The sequence below is a fragment of the Bubalus kerabau genome, chromosome 20 (genome assembly GCF_029407905.1).
Source record: "Bubalus kerabau isolate K-KA32 ecotype Philippines breed swamp buffalo chromosome 20, PCC_UOA_SB_1v2, whole genome shotgun sequence".
Classification (NCBI taxonomy): Eukaryota; Metazoa; Chordata; class Mammalia; order Artiodactyla; family Bovidae; genus Bubalus; species Bubalus kerabau.
The window spans coordinates 6,085,565-6,109,122 of NC_073643.1; the positions used below are offsets into that span (position 1 = coordinate 6,085,565).

Sequence of the window (23,558 nt, forward strand, 5' to 3'; positions counted from 1 at the left end):
TAAACCCAAGTCTCTTACATCTCCCACATTGGCAGATGGGCTCTTTACCACTGAGCCACCTTGGAAGCCGAACAGTCAATAGGAATGGTATAAAATATAAGAGGATGGTCTGTTTAGTAAAGTGCCTTGAGTCAAGATATGTAAATCCACAAGTGGCTTTGGCTGGCATCAGTACTGTGTCCCTGAGAGCCCCCAGTTCTTCAGGTGTGCTGGCCCGGAGCCCAGGATTCCATAGAACTGGGGAGAAACAGATTTATGTGTGCCTTTTTTGTCCATCTTCCAGGAAGTCTTGGTGGCATCCTTTTAACTCAGTGTTGAGTCACAGTAAGAATAAGACTGATCACTTTCCCAGTGATATATTTCAAGAAAATTACAATTAATTTATGTGCCAAAAAAAGCTGGCATTGGTGATGGAAGTTAATAGGTTTCAAAAGTAAAATGGTTTATCTTCTTTGAACACCTACAACCCTCTGTGTACATCTTGCTTGCTGTTTTTCTACCAAACTCATGATTTTAATACCAGAAATACAAGAAATGAAACAAGCTGGTAGCATCCAGGTGACTTCCTTCTCCCTGCAAATAGTGATACATCAGTTTTCATGGTCACACACATGCACAGATTTTCTCCACGGTATTCTTAAGGATCTCAGGCCACCAGAAGTTCTGCAGTCTTCTCAGGCTGTCTTCAGAAAGACTGGGACTAAATAAACCTGGGATATGCCATCCTTCACTTAGACTGACAGGATTTACATGTGCAGCTGAGTTTGTTTTCTTAAAGAAGGTACTGGTGTAGAACTGAAAGCATCCTCTTTCTCTATTCCATGTGACATGTGCATGGCTTTACAAAACCAGTTTCCTGTGAAATTGACATTGGACAATTTTGGAATAAAAGTAGATTCGAGCAAAACAGCTATGTAACAGTAACATTTCACATATCAAGCTGTTATTTTTTCACTCCCTCTATGTAAAGCATATAGTTTCAAGATGTATCCTCATGTAATAGAGGTTAGAAGAAAACTAGTCACGTGTGTTTTTCTTAGGAACATGAGAAATTTTTGTTATGCCAGCCTTGAAAACAGAACTGAACTTTGGGTCTTTCTCAGACTCAGTAGGATGAAAGGATTTCCATTCATAGAAAGGTAAATTGTGCTTCCACTGAATGCCTGTAGGAATCTACCCAGTGCTGGCTCCTTCACCTTCATCCCTTAGAAGTTATGAACCAGCCTTTAAACACATTGCTTTTTGTTGGAATCTCAGGTCTCTGAGCCAGATAGATTGGGATTTGAATTATCATTGGATTTAACAGCTGTGTGACCTTAAACAATTGAATATCTTCTTTTAACCTCAGCTCTGTCACATAAAATACGGACATTAACCAGACAGACAGATGGGGGTTGTTTTAAGGAAGAGAACCATAATGAATTTAAATAACTTTAAAGCCTAGTGTATGGCACAAAGTAAGCTTAAAAATAATATAAATCCCGTGTATGTGCTGTGCTCAGTTGTGTCCAACTCTTTGTGACCCCCCTGGACAGTAGCCCACCAGGCTCCTCTGTGCATGGGGTTTTCCAGGCAAGAACACTGGAGTGGGGTGCCATCTCCTCTTCCAGGGGATCTTCCTGACCCATGGATCAAACTCACATCTCCTGAGTCTCCTGCGTTGGCGGGTGGATTCTTTACCATTAAGCCACCTGGGAAACCCAAAATGAATCCTATATAACAACAAATAATTTATATGACTTGATAATAATATTAATCCTTTGTAGCAATTATTATCTTAGTATAACTGTGTCCTGTGCAATATTTGGGACATACTTATGTTACCAAGTCCAAGCCCATACTGCTTGCTGTATGACAAGCCAATAAATCAAGAGATGAGTTGGTGGGGGCAAGGAATCATGACTTTATTGGAAAGCTAGCAGACTGCGAGGATGGTGGACTTGGGTCCCAAAGAACCATCTTACCCAAGTTAGAATTCGGCCTTGTTTTATATTAAGAGGGGAGGGGGGGTGATTGGTTGTTGCAAACTTCTTGGTGCCAGAATCCTTTGCTCTTGCAGCTGTTCTGGTAAATCTGGTCATGATGTTCTTGTAAACCTCCAACAGACAAATGTTATTCACTGTTCTGTGATTTTTTTAAACCTCTATGCAAATGAAAAAGTGTTATACCCTTAAGGGTCAGAAAATGGGCAATCCTACATATTTCAGGGATATTGGCAATATCCCTAACTTGCAGCAAAAACAATAGAATAAAAAAGTTAAAGTAAAAAGAAATGGACCCAACATGGCGTCAGATTTGACCTTTGCTATTATATTTACATTAAAAACTTTTGTGTTGTTTCACACAGAAATTCAGATTTAGCAGAGCACCCTATATTTTTTCAGGATGCACTACTCTCAGGGGACCCAGTGATTACCACCTGAGTCCTGTCGCACAATTGCAGTGGTCACCGTGTGTGGTAGGCGCTGAGGTGTCACTGACGCTGACCCAGTGGGAATGGTTGCCCTTGAGTGGAATCCTTTATCCTTAACACCTTGACGCCTCATCCGACGACACATTTGTGTGTGCCCCCAACATGCCTGTGGGCCTCAGCAAGGCTCAGCTGTCCTGGGCAGAAGACACAGAGATGGTTTGCGTGTATTCTGTATGTGTATGTGTTGTAATGATCATTCCAGAAGAAATGAGTAGGGTGCTGTAGCAAATGTATGGCCATATTCATGCCCGTTCCAGAATTTCAGTCGTTTGAAGAAGAACCATTGTCATTCTCCACAAATCAAGTGATGACATTCTGTTCTAAAACCCATGTCTCGAAAGCCCCATCGGAGAGGTGAATGAGATTGAGGAAAAGGGGTGTACTTTGTTTGCAATATTGAGTCTGTTTCTCTATAGTTTTGTTTCCTGTTCTCATTCTTGACCGTCAGGACTCTGAGTACAAAACCATACGTATTTGTGATATAACAGTACATTACAATAAAACTATAGAGAGAGCTCAATATTGTAAAATGTTAATTTAGCGTTTTCTCACAGGAGAAACCATCCCATCAGGTGATACTGGGCTGAGTTCAGGAGGTCCTGTGAAGGGAGAAGTCAAGCAGAGCCAGGACCCCGCCTGGCCCAGGACTACACACAGGTAACTCCGACTCAGTCACTGAGACTCAGGGTGCTCGCTTAGCCCTTCACTGCTCACCTCGCCTCGCCCCTGCCTTAAAGAGCAACACGTGACCGAGTGTTCAGGTTGTCCTGAGCCTTGGACACGATTTTCCATTCTCTGCTGAGTGTGTTGTCCAGAACCAACCCGTGTCCCCAGTTGAACTTGGGGATAAGAACTCCAATTGCCAATGCCGTGCTTACATGAAATCTGAAATAATGAAATCCTTCTTTGCAACATGTGTTCCTTAGGGGAATTGTTTTTATTCATTCTTATTTTATGGAAATTGTTCTTATTGGTGCCTCAGGAGGAAAAACTGCTGGATGCTCTGCTCTGACTCCATCAGTATGTAAGAGCAGGGGAAGAGAAATCACCTTCTCACTCTTAGCAGAGGGAGAAGACAATTGAAAATAGAGGGCAGCCGCCTTCATTGCTTAGCAGACAAGACAGAGGATATCTTTACTGGGCACTATTTAGGGGTGAAAGTCTACTTCTTGGTAGTCTTTCTTTACTTTCCCTTTAATGGTCTCTAATGCATTAGATGCTTCTAGAGAAAGGGGAAGACTCTGGCTCTTTTTATACCTGGTCCAAGACCATGTTTTCGTGGCTAGGGAACAAGAAGGTCCTATGTGAAGGTCAGAGCTAAGACTGCTCTCATATTTTTATGGCAAAACAGATTTGACAAAATTAACACTTTGTATTAGTTAAGATTCTTTAGAGAAACAGCCAGTAAGGTATGTGTGTGTCTGTGTAAGTGTGTGTGAGAAGAGTTCTATTTCATGAAATCTGCCTGATTATGGAGGCTGACAAGTCTCAAGATCTGAGGTCAGCAAGCTGTGCTGGAGACACAGTAATAGCCAGTGTTTCAGTTTTGAATTCAAAGGCAGGAAAGAAATAGGGTCCCAGTTTGAAGGTGGTCGAACTAAACTTGAGGGAGGATCAGCCTTTTTCAGATCTTCAGTGATTGGAGGAGGCCCACTCACATTAGAGAGGGTGATCTGTTTTATTCAGTAAACAAATTAGTTTAAATGTTAACGTCATTCAGAAGCACTCTCACAGCTAGATTTAGAACAATGCCTGACCAATTCTCTGAGCATCCTGTGGCTCAGTCCAGGTAGCAGATGAAATTAATCATCAGAGAAGTATGTCCAGAATGGCTGGTTTCCTCCAGATCTTGCCGAGAGGAGCTGGAACTCCTAGACCATGCATCAAACAGGCTGATGATGTTACTAGAAGGGTAAGAACATTTGTATACAAAGTTAGTGTTAAACTAATTCTAAAACCTCTGACACCTTTAAGGGCAGCTTGTTAATTCAAGAGGCTCTGACTCCATGTTTTTGTTTTGGGGAAAGGGAAAACACTTTGGTTTTATTATTATTAATTTTTAAATTGCTGTAGCATTTAAAATAAGCTTGTCCATTAAAAAGTAATACCATCACAATCTTTTAATTATCCTCCAATTAAAATAAATAAATTTTAAAGAAAAGCAATTACACCTTTGTTTCCACATTGATTTTTCATTCTACTAGTGAGATCCATTGAATAGCAATATTTATTGGCAATCCCGAGAATTGGCGTACTGTAAAACAAAGGGTACTATCTTGATCTTGATCAAGATCAAAAATATCACTTATGATGTCATTTATTCACTTACTCGCCATGTGTGTTTGGTACCCTTCTTAAAATATCAGAATCGATTTTCTCATTTGTAGAGTGATGATAATAACTCTTGCCAATCTACTGCCTAGGAGTGTTAGAAAGAGCCATGTAAAGTAAAACAAATGCCCCCAAACCCCTTAGGTACTCTAAAACTCTGCTCCGTTGAGGAATAATATTATTACCTGTGGTCTATATGAACATCCCCTTCAATGTGTTTTAAAAATATTTAAAATCATTTGTTTGCTTTAGAGCTGCTTCAAACATCCTCGGGGTATTTCAGGATATTTAGTCTCCACTGCTTAGGACAATTCATCCTGAGACAGCTTTGTCCACTTCACAGTTAAAAGTGACTATTAATTTGATTGCACATAATGTTGTGCTTTAAAAAAAAAAAAAGTTTGACAGTATATAAAGTAGGCAAAGACTGGTAACTTAGTGTAAAATATTATCATGGAAAAAATAGAAATATAGTCCCCTAAATCAGTGTTATAATTTGATCTACCAAATAGTACTTGTTCAAAATGGATACATACAGAAATAGAGAGTAAGCATTTAAAACTTTTTATAACAAGTTCACAATAGCATGACATTTAATCCAAATGTAATTTTGATCTGTTGAACATAGCAATAAAAATTGCAACTTGCATTTTGTGTCTTTTAATTTTGTTCTATTAGCTTTGGCAAATATAAATATTTTACAAATATCAGTTTGTGACAGATTGGAAATTAAAATGGTTCCCACCACAGGTGGCTTGAGAAACTTTGCTCTAAAATCTCTAATGCCAATAACTACTTCCTGAATATTTAAATATAATTTCAACAAGCATCAATGTTACCAGATTGAGTGTTGAAATCTTGTTCAAAAGTTGTTACCTTTTCTAGAATCATGTATATATAATAGCTGTGTTATGCATCCAGCAAACACAGACCCAGACGTAATATTTGATCCTGATATGAGCAATAATGTTGTCCTCTATTTGTCTTCATTTACTAAGCTTCCGCAAAATGTTCTGAAGTTGTTCCTAACTACATTTAAAAAGTGAATGAACACCAATAAATCTGACACCAAAAATCCATGGAGAGTGAAGTCATGAAATGAATATTTACATATCCTTACATAAAATGGCAAGGTCTCTGCTCCCATTAACAATGGGAGTTCTAACTTTTCCACAATCTTTTGACGAAGCTAAATAATAAATCAAGAAGTCCCTATACCGATGAAAAGATACAGACAGACCCAATGGAGGAGTTATATGCTGACACAGTCAATTACATGTAATAGATGTGTGAATTATCGTCATGTACTTTTTCAGATTAAATGCTGCAGAGGGGTCATTCAGTGATGGTATGTGAGATGCCAAATAAGGCCAGGAACCCCCTTTTCTTGGCTTAACTTTGTGTCTAAGCTAAGTAATGAATAAGCAGCAGTGAAAAAAATAAGATATGCAGAGATATTCTTTTCTGTACTAATATTTCTTTGAACTACACACTTCTGTCTACTATTCTCTGGAGTGTACGAGGAAAGGCAGTATGAAGCGTTGGGAAGAACATTAGACCAGGCATGAAGGGACATGGGTTCTATTTCCAACCTGTTACTAATTAGCTGGGTGGCCTCGAGTAAATCATAAGCACTACTCCAGTCTCTATCTTTCCCCCATCTGTTAAATGACCTGACCGGATGAGGTGCCCCTTCAGCTCCATCCTGGAGCTAAATGATCATGAAAAGTTAAAAACAGATTGGTAAAAGATTCTAGAGTGTAAGTATCATATGAGTTATTGTTTTTTGCAAATTTAAAAGGCATATTCTTTCAAGTTCACAGTGACAAAGAGCCTTTCAAAAGAAACGGTCTGTTTACATAAATCTGATACATAAATAAAAATTAAAAATATAGATGTATATATTATTTTAAAGTTCATTCTATACAGAAATTAATTTCTCTTGTCAAGTCAACAAATGTGTTCAAGGCTTGTATTTCAAAGGAGAGAATGAGTTAATGAATAACACTGCCCAACACTATAGTCTTTCTGTGAACACAAATCAAGGAATGATGCTCTCCAATTCTGTACTTTCTCTGTGAGTACAGATTAGGAGTTGGTCTTGCTCTTTGAATTTGGATTCAGAAAGTAGCTTCCTGGGCAGTCTCTCATGTATAAGCTCTGTCTGTTTATTGCACTCCGTTTTGAGAAGGTGCAAGTAAATAAATCAGGATACACTGGTCTAATGCTACTTGAAAAATGAAAAGATTGTACAGAATGCTGGCATAGGGGGATTGTTTGCTTATGGTGGTTTATCCTCATTTAGGACAAAGGGGTGCAGAACACTGGGCAAATTCCCACCCATTCCTGGGACTGCCGTATGTTGCAGTCTGCTCTCTGGGCTAAAGCAGGAACTTCCACTGGGACTTGAGTTGACCTGAAAGTGTAAGCTCCAAAAATCACACTATAAGAAAGTTATTCTTTTCTCAACTCTGATTCTTCCCAGGAAAAAGACTCTGTCTGGGCCTAGTGTGGTCAATACCTCTCTTAATTACAAATCTCTTTTATAACTAAGAGAGAATCAGCCACCAAGGTCAAAATCTTCTGTGAAGAAGCAATATCTAATATAATTTAATAACATTAATTTGTTACCAGTTTTGATAGTAACCTACTTATGCGAAGTGATCCTGGCCTTTTAGCTACGCAAGCAACATAATGTTGTCTTTTTAAATGGGTTTACTTAAGCCCAAAGGTATTCTGATGTAAAGAAAAGTTTTAAGGAAATAAAATCAGTACATGGCTGGCACATTTTCTAAGATGATATGCAAATGATTACAGCGTGGATAACACTGGACTAGACTAGTGGAAAAGGCACTGAGATGGAAGATAGAAAACCTGACTAAATTTAATTTGAACCCCCGGTCACTAATTATCAAATCGCCTTCAAGTAAGATGATGAAAAGTTCGTGCCTCCATTTCCTCATTATCCAGTAACTATAATGCTATTTGCTTACCTGCCTTTGGAAAGATAATATGAAGATTAAAATTAAAGGATGGGTAGTAAAATAATATAAAGATGGAAGTTGTATGTGCATAGGCTTGTTATTATGTATCTGAAATACCACTTTTTTTTAATCACCCCCATTAAGGGTTGGGGATCATGTCACTTAGGAAAAAATAATATCTCTGCTTTCTCTCTAGGATCATACCATTAATTAGTGATGTGTGTGTGAGAGAGTGAGAGAAACTGACCACGGGTATACAGTTTCTCCATTTAAACTGTATTCCCAAATGCTAAAGTTGTGTTGTATTTTTTTGATTGATTGCATATTTATTTGCAGAGATTTCCCTGGTGATCAAAAAGCTTGAAAACTAAACTGTGTTTCAAAAAGAACCTAATAATAGATCTTATTCATCTCAAAGCCTAATACAAATATTATGACCTCCATGAATATTTAGAACTGCTAAACATAATGGAGTTTAGTTTCATGCCAAAATTGTTTCTTGACCTGTAATAGTAATTGGAATCTTGTTCATTGTGCTTAAAACCTCAAATATCTACAGAAGATATCATCTCTTCACAAAAGATATTTTTACTGTTATATCATCTCATTTGCTACAGACTTCAGAACTGCTTTTCCCAATGTGATTGTGTTTCTTGTTGTTTTAGTTAAAATATAATAGTTCATTTAAGTATCTGATCTGTTTTGATATTAACTAATCACATCAGGTTTTTGGCTGTGCGTTCCCTTGTAGCTCAGTCGGTAAAGAATCTGCCTGCAGTGCAGGAGACCCGGGTTCGATCCCTGGGTTGGGAAGATCCCCTGGAGAAGGAAATGGCAACCTACTCCAGTATCCTTGCCTGGAAAATCTCATGGACACAGGAGCCTGGTGGGCTGCAGCCCATGGGGTCGCCAAGAGTCGGATACGACTGAGCAACTAACACTTAATCACATCAGGTTTTTGGGTGTGCATTATTTTGAGACATATAACTAAGTTCCAACATGTAAATTCAGTCTGTGAAATGGCAAATGTTCGTGTACTTGGAAATAATGCTGGCAGGTTGTTTGATTTCCCATCCTATTAAAAAACCTTATTTAAGCGCTAGTACTGCTTCATAATCTCATTCACGTGTAAATATTTAGTTGTGTTCTGTGGCAGCAAGCAATCATCAGAAATCACCTGAAGGGCTTGTCAAAACACAGGTCATTTGGCCCACCCTCAAGTTTCTGATCCGGGAGTGGGTCCTGAGAATTTACATTACTGGCAAGTTCCCAACTGATGCTGAGGCTGATAATAAATGATGTTCTAGGACCATACTTCTTTTCCCCCCATTGATTCAGTGGAAAGCAGTATAGTAAGACAGGAAAACCCGCGAACTTGGGGGATATCCCCCAGGTTTCAGCCCTGGCTTTGACGTTTACAAGCTATGTAACTTAGACAAGCCATGGCTCAATTTTGTCCTCTTTAAAATAGTAACGATTATATATACTGGGAATATTGAATGAAGTAGTCTATATCAAGGGTTTAAAACAATGCTTAGTGTGTGGTGAAGGGCTTCCCAGGGAGCACTAGTGGTAAAGAACCCACCTGCCAATGAAGGAGATGTAAGAGATGTGGGTTGGATCCCTGGGTCGGGAAGATGCCCTGGAGGAAGGCATGGCAACCCACTCCAGTATTCTTGCCTGGAGAATCCCACAGAGAAGCTTGGCAGGCTATGGTCTATAGTGTCACAAAGAGTTGGACACGACTGAGGTTACTTAGCACACACACACACATATGACTATGAACGCTCTCTAAATGCAACATTAGTAACTAGTGGTGAAGGCAATTAGAGTGGTTATAGAACCACCAGCTAATGGTCATAGAACATACGTATTTACCTTTGTTCAACTGCAATAAAAGTCCATTAGTCTTTTCTAAGGAAGGCTGGACATAAAGCATGGTTGCCACAGATGACATTGTTTCTATGAGAAGCGTTCCGGCCCATAGGAGTTCAGTGAAAAGAAACACTGCCCTCACTGAAAGAACTTGAGCAGAATGTTGGAGATTGGACTCTAGATGGCAACATAAGGGAAATGTATCCGCAGTGTTTCTCAATATTCAGAACTTACCCCGTGTGTTTCTTTTTTCCCTTAGCAACAAGAGCAAGACCCAACAAACCTTTACATCTCAAATCTCCCCATTTCTATGGACGAGCAGGAACTTGAGAATATGCTGAAACCCTTTGGACATGTCATTTCCACAAGGATACTAAGAGATGCTAATGGAGTCAGCAGAGGCGTTGGCTTTGCCAGGTAAAACTCCTGCTCTTTCCTGAGTATTCACTTTTAATTCCATCCCTTTCTAGCATTAGAATAGTGCTGGAATGTAGAATATTCAAAGAAAAGCAGATTATCAAACTGACTCTGTATCTTTGCTTTGAGTTAGAGAATTCCAGTATAACTATAAATATGTTGTTCTTGCTAAAATATGTACACAGAATGTTTCTATCTGTCACATGTCATAATGAAATGCCTGACACTTTCCCAGTCCTCTCTATGCCTATAGATCAACAAAACCAGATGCTGTCAATCTCACTAAGGGTCATAAATGCTCAGAACCCCAAAGTCAAAGACCCTATGGGCTGAACAAAGCATCCACATGATTTAGCATTGATTTCCAAAGAGCTAGACGGTAGAATTTCTCAGCCAGGGGAAGAGAGAAGATTCAGAGAAACAGGAATTGTTGGGAAGTCCCAAGGAACTCAGAAATCTAAGAGGAGGTGAAGAGGGCATTTGCATTTAAGAGGCCCTTGCTGCGAGCTTTTGATGTTTTAATCAAAACAGAAAAGAACAAATTGCACTTTTCTCATTGTTGGAAAAAGACGAGTAGTTTTCTTTTTAACTTTTAAGGGAATGTTTACCAAAGGGGATCTCAGCCAGAAATGGAGTTAAAATGGTTGTACCTGCTGTGCTTTCATGAAAAAACAAAGTTAAGGAAACTGCAGAGAAAAAGAAACTGCTCAATGGCACAGAAGAAAAGGAAAAGCTGTGTCTCCACAGCTGGGTGTGTTTATGTGTCTTCAGCGGACTCAACGTGAATGAATGGATGGATATTACATATCATCTGGAAGCCAGCCCCTTACAGACAGGCATGCCTGCCTGTGCGGAACCCTGGCATCTCTTGGAAAAATCATCTCAAACCAAGTTCTGTGAACACACTTGAAAAGATAAGAAAACACAATTGTTAACTAATCTCTACCTTGACTTCCTGGAGGTCATGGACCAAGTCTTAACGTCTACACAATGTCCTACACATACTAGCCTGGGAGGCCTCTACCGGATGCATGTCTTACGATTTGAAGAGAAGTCAGCCGAATGAAGAACATCTCCCAGACTTGAATATATTCATGAGGCTTTCAAGTTTTCAGAACATTATTAACTGTTGATTTTAATGGTCAAGGCAGAGCTAATCGGACCGCCTGGGACTCTGAAATTTGCCCATGTAGTCACTCTTGGAGATGGCACCAGCTGCTCCTGGAGGCCTGGCAATGCAGGATTCACTGAACGCCTGCTATGCTCCACTTCACACAGAGTATCCCTGCCCCCCCAAACCTCTCTAACAAATCAGCTTCTCCCGCATGTGTGCTCCTGCTGAGAAAGAAACGTTTCAAATTTATCAAGTGAACACCTTTTCCAAGAAGATCTACGTCTTTTTAAAATTATTCTTAAGCAAAAGATTTTTGGTACAAAATATGACTATATTAGTTTGTTCAGACAGTCATAGCAGAAATCAACAGACTAGGTGGCTTTAAGCAACAGACACATATTTTCTCTCAATTCCAGAGGCTAGAAGTTCAAGATCAAGGTAGTAGTAGGGGTTGGTTTCCTCTCTGCATTTTGTATTAATAGATGGTCTTCTTTTCCTGTATCTTCACATAATCTGCCCTTTGTGTGTGTTCTTAGTCTCTTCTTAGTGTCTTCCCATCAGTCAGATTGAACTAGGATCCACCCATTATATACACACAATTCATAATCCAGTCTCCTGGAATAAACCATAATGGAAAAGAACATTTAAAAAAGAATGTATATATGTGTAAAACTGAGTCACTTTGCTGTGTAGCAGAGATTAATATAACAATGTAAGCCAACTGTACTTCAAGTAAAAAATAAATGAACTTAATACAAAAAATGTTTATATATATATATACGCACACACACATCCTTATTCATCTATTGTTGATGGACACATAGTCCTTTATATATGCCTTGGTCATCATAAAAACACTAGTATGAACATGCGGGCGCATGTATCTTTTTGAAATAATGTTTTTGCTTTCTTCTGATGGAAATATATGAATGGGATTTCTGGATCGCATGGTATTTCTGTTTGTAAGTTTTTGAGGAATTTTCATTCTGTTTGTCCGTGTGTGTACCAATTGACACACCCACAGTAGTGTACAGAGTTCCCTTTGCTCCACATCTTGCCAACATTTGCTATTTGTGTTCTTTGATGATAGCCATCCTCACAGATGTGAGGTAATGTCACATTGTGGTTTTGATTTCCAATTCTCTGCTGATTTGTGATATGGGGCATCTTTTCATTTGTTTGTTGGCCATCTCTACATCTTTCTGTGGAAAATGTCTATTCAGGACTTGTGTCCATTTTAAAATCTACTAGTTTAGTTTTTGGATATTGAGGTTCTTTTTTAATATTGAATTTGTATGTTTTGGATATTAAGCTCTTATCAGCCATATCGGTTGCAAATATTTTCTTCCATACAGAAGGTTGTCTTTTTGTCAATGGTTTCCTTTTCCTTGAAAAATCTTTTAAGTTTAACTAGGCCCCATTTTTTTATTTTGCTATTATTTCCTTTGTCTTCAGTTCACTTCAGTTCAGTCACTCAGTCGTGTCCAACTCTTTGCGACCCCATGAATCGCAGCACGCCAGGCCTCCCTGTCCATCACCAACTCCCGGAGTTCATTCAGACTCACGTCCATCAAGTCAGTGATGCCATCCAGCCATCTCATCCTCTGTCGTCCCCTTCTCCTCCTGCCCCCAATCCCTCCCAGCATCACAGTCTTTTCCAATGAGTCAACTCTTCACATGAGGTGGCCAAAGTACTGGAGTTTCAGCTTCAGCATCCTTCCTTCCAATGAACACCCAGGGCTGATCTCCTTCAGAATGGACTGGTTGGATCTCCTTGCAGTCCAAGGGACTCTCAAGAGTCTTCTCCAATACCACAGTTCAAAAGCATCAATTCTTCAGAGCTCAGCTTTCTTTATAGTCCAACTCTCACATCCATACACGACCACTGGAAAAACCATAGCCTTGACTAGACGAACCTTTGTTGGCAAAGTAATGTTTCTGCTTTTGAATATGCTATCTAGGTTGGTTATAACTTTCCTTCCAAGGAGTAAGCGTCTTTTGATTTCATGGCTGCAATCACCATCTGCAGTGATTTTGGTGCCCCCCAAAATAAAGTCTGACACTGTTTCCACTGTTTCCCCATCTATTTCCCATGAAGTGATGGGACCAGATGCCATGATCTTCGTTTTCTGAATGTTGAGCTTTAAGCCAACTTTTTCACTCTCCACTTTCACTTTCATCAAGAGGCTTTTCAGTTCCTCTTCACTTTCTGCCCTAAGGGTGGTGTCATCTGCATATCTGAGGTTATTGATATTTCTTCAGGCAATCTTGATTCCAGCTTGTGCTTCTTTCAGCCCAGAGTTTCTCATGATGTACTCTGCATAGAAGTTAAATAAGCAGGGTGACAATATACAGCCTTGACGTATTCCTTTTCCTATTTGGAACCAGTCTGTTGTTCCATGTCCAGTGCTAACTGTTTCATCCTGACCTGAATATAGGTTTCTCAAGAGGCAGGTCAGGTGGTCTGGTATTCCCATCTCTTTCAGAATTTTCCACAGTTTATTGTGATCCACACAGTCAAAAGCTTTGGCATAGTCAATAAAGCAGAAATAGATGTTTTTCTGGAACTCTGTTGCTTTTTTGATGATCCAGCAGATGTTGGCAATTTGATCTCTGGTTCCTCTGCCTTTCTAAAACCAGCTTGAACATCTGGAAGTTCACAGTTCATGTATTGCTGGGCCTGGCTTGGAGAATTTTGCGCATTACTTTACCAGCGTGTGAGATGAGTGCAATTGTGTGGTAGTTTGAGCATTCTTTGGCATTGCCTTTCTTTGGGATTGGAATGAAAAATGACCTTTTCCAGTCCCGTGGCCACTGCTGAGTTTTCCAAATTTGCTGGTGTATTGAGTGCAGCACTTTCACAGCATCATCTTTAAGGATTTGAAATAGCTCAACTGGAATTCCATCACCTCCACTAGCTTTGTTCTTAGTGATGCTTTCTAAGGCCCACTTGACTTCACATTCCATGATGTCTGGCTCTAGGTGAGTGATCACACCATCGTGATTATCTGGGTCATGAAGATCTTTTTTGTGCAGTTCTTCTGTGTATTCTTGCCCCCTCTTCTTAACATCTTCTGCTTCTGTTAGGTCCATACAATTTCTGTCCTTTATAGAACCCATCTTTGCATGAAATGTTCCCTTGGTATCTCTAATTTTCTTGAAGAGATCTCTAGTCTTTCCCATTCTGTTGTTTTCCTCTATTTCTTTGCATTGATTGCTGAGGAAGGCTTTCTTATCTTTTCTTGCTATTCTTTCGAACTCTGCATTCCAATGCTTAGATCCTTTGTCTTAGAATTATCCAAAAAAAAAAACTTGCTGTGATTTACATCAGAGAGTATTCTGTCTGTGTTTTCTTCTAGGACTTTTCATGGTTTCTGGCCATACATTTAGGGCTTTAATACATTTCGTATGTGGTGTGAAAAAATTTTCTAATTTCAAATTTTTTTTTTACATGCAGCTGTTTTTTGTTTTTTCCCAGCACTACTGTAGGTGAACTGACATTAGTGTGTGAAGTTACTTCTGGGCTCTATTCTGCTCTATGTACCTGTTTTTATGCCAGTACCTCACTGTTTTGATTTCTGTAGTTTTGTACTATAGCCTGAAGTCAGGGAACATGATACCTTCCAGATCTATTCTTCATTCTCAAGATTGTTTTGGCTATTTGGGGTCTTTTATGCGTCCGTAAAAAATTTAAAATTATCTGTCCTATTTCTGTGAAAATTGTTGTTGATATTTTGATAGGGATTGCATTGAATCTGTAGATTGCCTTAGGATGCAGAGTGATTTTAACAGTATTAATTGTCTCCCAAGTTCTTTGATAATCTTTGCAAACATTACCTTGAACTGTTTCTCAGGTAGATATCCACTTAATTTTTCTTCTGGGTTTCATCTTGTTCCTTCAGTTGGAATATGTTCCTCTGTTGCCTGATTTTTCTTAAATTGCTATTTTATTTCTGTGTATCTGGTGGGTTGGTTGTGTTTCCCAACCTTGCAGGAGACATCTTGTGGGTGGTCTGGTAGTCATGGCTGGACCCAGTCCAGGTGATCATCAGGCCCTTCCCTTTAGAGAGGCTGCTGGATGGCAGGGATGGGTCATGAGGTGGCTAGTGGCAGAACCCAATGGGGCCCTGGGGCTAGCGCTGGCTCCCTGATGGGTGAAGGCAGGGTCCTGGGATCCCAGGACTGGTGCCTGCCTACCAGTGAGTGAAAGAAAGTTAAAGTGTTAGACATTCAGTGTGTCTGACATTTTGTGATCCCAGGGACTGTAGCCCACCAGCCTGCTCTGTCCATGGGATTCTCGGGGCAAGAATACTGGAGTGGGTTGCCATTTTCTCTTCCAGGGGATCTTCCTGACCAGGGATTGAACCCACATCTGTCTTGTATGTCTTCTACATTGGCAGCCAAGTTCTTTACCACTCACACCACCTGGGAAGCAGCAAGTGAAGCCAGGTCCTATGGCCATGCCATCTCACCAGTGGGCAGAACCGTGTCCTGGGGTCTGGCCATAGGGCCCAGGTGTGGTTTCTGAGAGAGCTTGCTGTGGGGTGTGGAGGGTCCTGAAGCTTGTGTTGGCCCGCTGGTCTGTGGGCCTGGACTGGTGCTGACCTACTAATGGGTGGGTGAGTCCTGCCATAGCAGGCGGCAGGGCTTTGTCGGTTGTCCTGGGACTGATGCCTGCCCTCTGATATGCCAGGCTGGATAGCAGAGTCCCTGGCTGCTGGTTCTTAGGGATTCCAGATCTAGTCCCTCTGTGTTAGTGTGAAGGACTGGACCCCAGGATCTCTTTTAGACAGGGATATGTCCAGGTGTGGCTGTGGGCTCAGAAGTTCTTGCAGCACCTGTTTGCTGGTGGATGGGGCTGTGTCCCATCCCAGTTAGTTGGGCTCCCAGTACTGGTGCCAACAGGCTGGTGAGTGGAGAGAGAGCTGAGTCCCGAGGCTAATATACTAGAGGGAGGCTTCCACTACAGCACGTACCAGCACCAGTGTTATTAAGGCACAAAGAGCTCCCGGCTTCTGTATCCACAGGGGGAGGCACAGTTGCCTCCTGTCTCTCCAGGGGACTCTCCAAGATCAGGGGTTGGGTCTGACTGAGGCTCCTTTCAAATGACTGCTTCGGCCCTGGTTCCTGGTGTGTGTGAAATTTTGTGTGCTCCCTTTAAGAGTGGAGTCTCTATTTGCTGCAGCCCTCTATATGTTCTAAAAGCAAGCCCCACTGGCCTTCAAACCCAGATGTTCTGTGAGCTCCAGCTTGGGGAGTCTAATCTGGGTTTCAGACTGCTCGCTCCTTGGGAAGAACTTCTGCAATTGTAATTGCTGTCTTATTTACGGTTATCCGTGCCCACAGATGGGCACGGTCCTTGACTATGCCATGACTCTGTCCCTCCTGTTTCCTTCTGGTTCCTTCTGTTTTTTGGTTTGATTTTTTGAGTTAATTATTGGTTTATTATTATTATTCACATTTTATAATTATAGAAAACATGAGGGCAAGAGAAGTTAAAATCCTGTATAAAATCTTACAGAAGATAGGCGGGAGAACCTACCTATAGGTTCAGGTACTGTTCTCAAAATCACAGGGATTATAGTGATTTGGGTGTGCTTCTAGGAGGAAGTGAGCTCAGGGATTTTTTTTGCACTTCTATCTTGGGACAAAATTCCAGATGTGGTTCTTTTTTTCTTTATTTATTTTTAATTGAAGGATAATTGCTTTACAATATTGTATTGGTTCTGCTATATGGCAACGTGAATCAGCCAGAGGTAAACACATGTCCCCTCCCTTTTGAAACTCCCTCCCTCCCTTTCCCACCTCTTTAGGTCATCACAGAGCCTCAGTCCGAGTTCCCTGAGTCAGTCAACAAATTCCCACCGGCTGTCTACTTTACATATGGTAGTGTATATGTTTCCATGCTACTTTCTCCAGAAGTTCTTGAGATCCTGAAATTCCTTCGACTGGAAAGAAAACCCCTCATTATTATTTTACTTGCAAGCTATACATTCATCTTCTTTGAAAATCACTTCTTCAAAGTAAAGGTGGTATCTTCGTTTTATATTTAAACCACTGAACTTCAAAGCATTGATTTGAACACCAGCAGGGTGCAGAAACAGCACAATTACAGGCAAAAGTTCCAGAAGCACTAGATAGTGTCTGAAATTACCGACCTTTTATTTTATTTTATTATTTTGTTTTTCCTTTCTTGTAACATAAAACAATTTTGTAAGATCCACCCCGCTGCGGGCAGCATTTTATAGCCAAGTCATAAACTCCTACAAACAGAAGTTTATGGTGGGAATGCTGATAGTCAGACAGCCAAGAGCCACTGCCGCAGAGCTGGCGGGTGCCAACAGGCTACCTTGCCTTCCAGCACGAGGATCTGAGCATAAATCAGCCCAGGTCTAGAGGGACAGGACTGTGTGTTCATGTTATCCATTTCCCATTTCCAGAAACATGAGACCATTTGTCTAACAAAAATCACATTGAAAGAGTGTTATGAGGGGCCAGGAAAGAGTGACCCAAAACGGAGAAGGGATGAGGAGTGAATGTTCACAATTAATCCAGCTTCAACATCTGGGAACATAGACCCTCTTTAAGGAGTGCCTTTACTGTTCCCTCGTGAGCTAGAGAGCGTGAGAGACTGCTGAGCACAGAGACCTTTCTATTTTGCAGTTTTTTTTCACCTCTCTCAGTCCTCTTAATTTGATTCTCATGGAGTTTTGTTTGAATGACTTTTAACATCTGGGCAACCCTGTGTTCTATCGCTTCCTACCAAACGGGCAAGTTTTACAAGTAAATCATTTCAGTTCTTCTTTCTTTTCACTAAGTTAAAAAAAAATCATGGTTATAGGAAGACAAATATCAGCCTGACTATTAAAAATCAGGATAAATGGATTAAAATATTGTTTTTGTAGTTTCTTTTAATTACTTTAATTATCATTGCAATTTTGTTCACTTATTTTCCTCTCCCTGATACTGCTTACTCCCTATCTTTTCCCACTGATAAAGAAAATAAAGAAATTTTTAAAAATTACAAGGCAAATGCTAATACTGTCTTTTTAGGCAACTCTATGATGCTTTAAAATTACCATCAAGCTTATCTAAATGTGATTTTATTGTCTGGGCTATGTTTTGATTCTATCTACTTTAATTGTATCTTTGTGTTAATATTTCTCCCTTGCTGTTTTGGCAATTCATTCACCATCATTCTCTGAAATGCATGGAACTAGGAAATCAAGTTTGAGCAGAGAAAATCTCTAAAATGTAAACTTAGTGATTACTAACCTCCAAACTACAGCTGTGTTTGCACAGAAACAGGTTAGAATTGTGTTTGCTGAGGTTGAAAAGAAGGAGGACTGTTATTCCTTTTGGTAATTTTAATTCCTCTCTCAATTGCCAGCAGATGTGATCCAAGGAGGAGAAAACCCCTGGTCCAGCCTCTAGCTTCTTTATCTCTATTCTTGTCTTATGTGCTTGTCTTCATCTCTGTCTTCACGTTGCCTCTGTCTTTCTGTCTTTTAACATCAGAAAATCATGGTCATCGCTAAAGAAGCCAAAACACTGTCCTTGCTTTTCCATTTATCTGGTCTCTAGGTTTCAAAACCCAAACCAATCACTCTATCAACCAAATAAACAAATGGCTTAAATTGCACTGGATAATCTCTGGGCTTCCATCTTGCTGTATACATGATTTTATAAAAACTTAGAGAAGGAGAAAAACCATACAGTTTCTTGTTTTATTATGCTGAAGCTGGAATGACGTTATTCCCAAGACAGAGTTGGTGGAATGGGAGAAGGCTTCTGAGTATTATTCACCCTGTGAGACTAAAATTGGAGAATTTTGTTACCTTGGAGTTGGAAATGGGGGCCATTGCTTGTGCTCAGGGACTGTAAGATCTCTTCACCCTCTACCTGCTCTAAGTACAAACCATGACAGGCGCTCTTGGACCCTGAAGGTTGTGGGGATTTCAGGTCGGCTGTTAGTTTCCAGTCGATAAAGAGAAGCACTTTGCAATACTGTTTGGAAGACGTGTGTGACCCTCTTTTATTTAATATCTTTCCTACATGCTCAGCCTTCTGTGAGCTGGAGCATCCTAATATGAGTGCTTCCCTGGTAGCTCAGTGGTAAAGACTCTGCCTGCCAATGCAGAAGACTTGGGTTTGATCCTTGGGTCAGGAAGATCCCCCGGAGAAGGAAATGGCAATTCACTTCAGTATTCTTACCTGGAAAATCCCATGAACAGAGGAGCCTGGCAGGCACAGTCCATGGGGTCACAAAAGGGTCACACACGACTTAGCAAATAAACAACAATACCACCCATGAAGTGCGGTTATACACGTGGCTTTATGGGTCAGAAATCACTTCACTTGCATCTTTGCTCTGTTCTTCCTATTTGTGTCCTTGGGCTAGTTAAACTCTCTAGCTTCCCTTCCTGATATGTAAAATGTGTTCATTTATACATTCATTCAGTTCACCCATTAAATATGTGGGTACTACTAATATACCAGTGTGAAAGCGTTAGTTGCTCGGTCATGTCCAACTCTTTGTGACCCCGTGGACTGTAGCCTGCCAGGCTCTTCTGTCCATGGGACTCTCCAGGCAAGAATACTAGAGTGGGTAGCCATTGCCTTCTCCAATATGCCAGTAATTATTCCACGTGTGATCATTAGAGATACACACACACACACACACACACACAAATCTCCTTTCACTGACTGGCATTCTGCTGGATTTGGGGACCCAGTAAGTATTCATCAAATATAAAATATCAATTGATGGATATCAACAATAGTGTTACAAAAACAAAATAAAGCATACGGGTGCTATAGAGAGTGTGGAAAAAAATGAGAGGCTTGAAGTCAAGGACAGGAAAGCCCTCTGAGGAGAGAGCTTTAACCCAAGATGCAAATGATGACAAGGAATGAGCATGAGAGTCCCTGGTAGAGCCCAAGAGGAAAGCTGCATCCCAGAAAAGGAAAGGGAGGATAGTCAAAGTAAGGCCAAGTTCCACATGTTTGGGAAAGAGAAAAAAAGCAAAAAAAAAAAAAAAAGGAGAATAGATATGTAACATATTAATACCTAGTAATGAAATATGGCTACAGCTCAAAGAGACTGATCAAAAGTGATAATACATTCCAGTTGCATTGAATGATGAGATCTGAACATCAGATCAGATCAGATCAGTCGCTCAGTCGTGTCCGACTCTTTGCGACCCTATGAATCGCAGCATGCCAGGCCTCCCTGTCCATCACCAACTCCCAGAGTTCACTGAGACTCACATCCATCGAGTCAGTGATGCCATCCAGCCATCTCATCCTCTGTCATCGCCTTCTCCTCCTGCTCCCAATCCCTCCCAGCATTAGAGTCTTTTCCAATGAGTCAACTCTTCACATGAGGTGGCCAAAGTACTGGAGTTTCAGCTTTATCATCATTCCTTCCAAAGAAATCCAGGGCTGATCTCCTTCAGAATGGACTGGTTGGATCTCCTTGCAGTCCAAGGGACTCTCAAGAGTCTTCTCCAACACCACAGTTCAAAAGCATCGATTCTTTGGCACTCAGCCTTCTTCACAGTCCAACTCTCACATCCATACATGACCACAGGAAAAACCATAGCCTTGACTAGACAGACCTTTGTTGGCAAAGTAATGTCTCTGCTTTTGAATATGCTATCTAGGTTGGTCATAACTTTCCTTCCAAGGAGTAAGCATCTTTTAATTTCATGGCTGCAGTCACCATCTGTAGTGATTTTGGAGCCCAGAAAAATAAAGTCTGACACTGTTTCCACTGTTTCCCCATCTATTTCCCATGAAGTGATGGGACCAGATGCCATGGTCTTCGTTTTCTGAATGTTGAGCTTTAAGCCAACTTTTTCACTCTCCACTTTCACTTTCATCAAGAGGCTTTTTAGTTCCTCTTCCTTTCTGCCATAAGGGTGGTGTCATCTGCATATCTGAGGTTATTGATATTTCTCCCAGCAATCTTGATTCCAGCTTGTGTTTCTTCCAGTCCAGTGTTTCTCATGATGTACTCTGCATATAAGTTAAACAAAAAGGGTGACAATATACAGCCTTGACAAACTCCTTTTCCTATTTGGAACCAGTCTCTTGTTCCATGTCCAGTTCTAACTGTTGCTTCCTGACCTGCATACAAATTTCTCAAGAGGCAGATCAGGTGGTCTGGTATTCCCATCTCTTGAAGAATTTCCCACAGTTTATTGTGATCTACACAGTCAAAGGCTTTGGCATAGTCAATAAAGCAGAAATAGATGTTTTTCTGGAACTCTCTTGCTTCTTCCATGATCCAGCGGAGGTTGGCAATTTGATCTCTGGTTCCTCTGCCTTTTCTAAAACCAGCTTGAACATCAGGAAGTTCACGGTTCACATATTGCTGAAGCCTGGCTTGGAGAATTTTGAGCATTACTTTACTAGCATGTGAGATGAGTGCAATTGTGCGGTAGTTTGAGCATTCTTTGGCATTGCCTTTCTTTGGGATTGGAATGAAAACTGACCTTTTCCAGTCCTGTGGCCACTGCTGAGTTTTCCAAATTTGCTGACATATTGAGTGCAGCACTTTCACAGGATCATTTTTCAGGATTTGGAATAGCTCAACTGGAATACCATCACCTCCACTAGCTTTGTTCTTAGTGACATTTTCTAAGGCCCACTTGACTTCACATTCCAGGATGTCTGGCTGTAGGTCAGTGATCACACCATCAATTCCTTCTTTATCTCAATTTTGATTTTGAATTGATTGTTTTCCCATTCTCTTCACCACATTCCTTTTGAAAACATTGGTAATATATGGTGAAAAGATAAATTTAGATTATGATGCATCCAGACAAGGATGTTGCCGGGGGACAGGCAGGTATTCTGGAATAAGCAGCTCCCAGACTAAGTATGAGTAAACATTTTTCCCTTCCATTTATCTTGAAAGACACAGCCTCATGTATAATTTTGTTCCTGATTGCTTATAGTTTTACGAGGTAGCCATCAGTGTGCTGGCTGGCAACAGAGTTTCGTTCCAAATAATCTAACTGGAGATCCTGATGTAGAGGAGTCTTTACAGAGGGGTGACAGAGCTAAGGGAACTGATGAAGGGAAGGTGAGATACCCAGTGATGAACAGGAGCAAGCCTTTGCCCCCCAGAGAGAAGAAAACAGGTGGAGGCATGTGCCCCGAGTCCAGGGAGACCTAGGGCCTTGCAGGAGGGACTGCCTGGAGGCACTGTAGACAGGAAGGGATGTAACCCCTGCCAGACAGATGCGGTACCAGAGCAGAAAGGATGAACAGGACCAGCCGGACCTCTGTCTCCTCCGGGCGTCCAGTGGTGACATCAGTACAAGCCATCAAGTGACAGAGTAAAGATAATGTAGTCCATGGAAGTGCCATTTCTTTGGGGCATAGGGCAGAGCAGAGAAGACACGGGGGAGGGCTAGACAGAAACATCACTACACATGGATGAGTCCCCTTGACCCCACTGTTACAATATAAAAATGGAAAACAGCGCAAGTTCAGCAATAAATACAACCTGCTACTCCTCCTTCAGATTGGAGCCATGGCAAACTGCCTGGCTCTGTTTAGAAAAAGCAAAGTAAAAAAATAAATAAATAAAGGCAAAAAAAAAGAAAGCAACTGCTCAAACTAGAGTAACTATGCAGTCATGTTTGTTTTTTCTGACTTCATTTCTGACAACAAATATGTGGATTTTTTGATATCAACTACATATCATTTTCCCACACCAGTTATCTAGTTCTCTTACACCAACTGAGTGTCTGCTGCTGCTGCTGCTAAGTCACTTCAGTCATGTCCGACTCTGTGTGATCCCACAGACAGCAGCCACCAGGCTCCCCCATCCCTGGGATTCTCCAGGCAAGAACACTGGAGTGGGTTGCCATTTCCTTCTCCAATGCGTGAAAGGGAAAAGTGAAAGGGAAGATGCTCAGTTGTGTCCGACTCTTAGTGACCCCATGGACTGCAGCCCACCAGGCTCCTCCATCCATGGGATTTTCCAGGCAAAGTACTGGAGTGGGGTGCCATTGCCTTCTCTGAACTGAGTGTCTAATTCATTTCCATTTTAACCCTAAGTACTCAGAGTTATCAGACCGCACAGGTTCAAGGGCTCAGTCCACAAGATGTACCCCCACTTCAAACAACCACAAATAGGGTATCAGACAATCCATATTTCTGCCCTGCCCACTACAAATTCAGGGGTTCCCTTGAAACTCCTCAGCTTGAAAATTCACTACAACTATCCACAGAACATGGGGAAACACTTAAATATTTACTTGTATTTCAGAAAATGTACAGCTCAGGAACAGCCAGAAGGAAAAGATGCATGGGCAAGAGGGAGTGGGGAGGGGAGAAGTGACTCAGA

The 23,558-nt window shown here is 40.9% G+C and overlaps 1 protein-coding gene across 9 annotated transcripts in view; it reads left to right on the forward strand.

The window, feature by feature from the left end:
- RBMS3 (RNA binding motif single stranded interacting protein 3) overlaps window positions 1–23,558 on the forward strand; it is an 814,140-nt gene that overhangs the window by 492,602 nt on the left and 297,980 nt on the right. For all 9 annotated transcript variants that reach the window (XM_055557071.1, XM_055557072.1, XM_055557069.1 and 6 more), the window contains exon 5: window positions 9,923–10,080. In XM_055557071.1, the coding sequence (XP_055413046.1) occupies window positions 9,923–10,080 (158 nt within the window). The remainder of the gene's footprint in view (window positions 1–9,922; window positions 10,081–23,558) is intronic.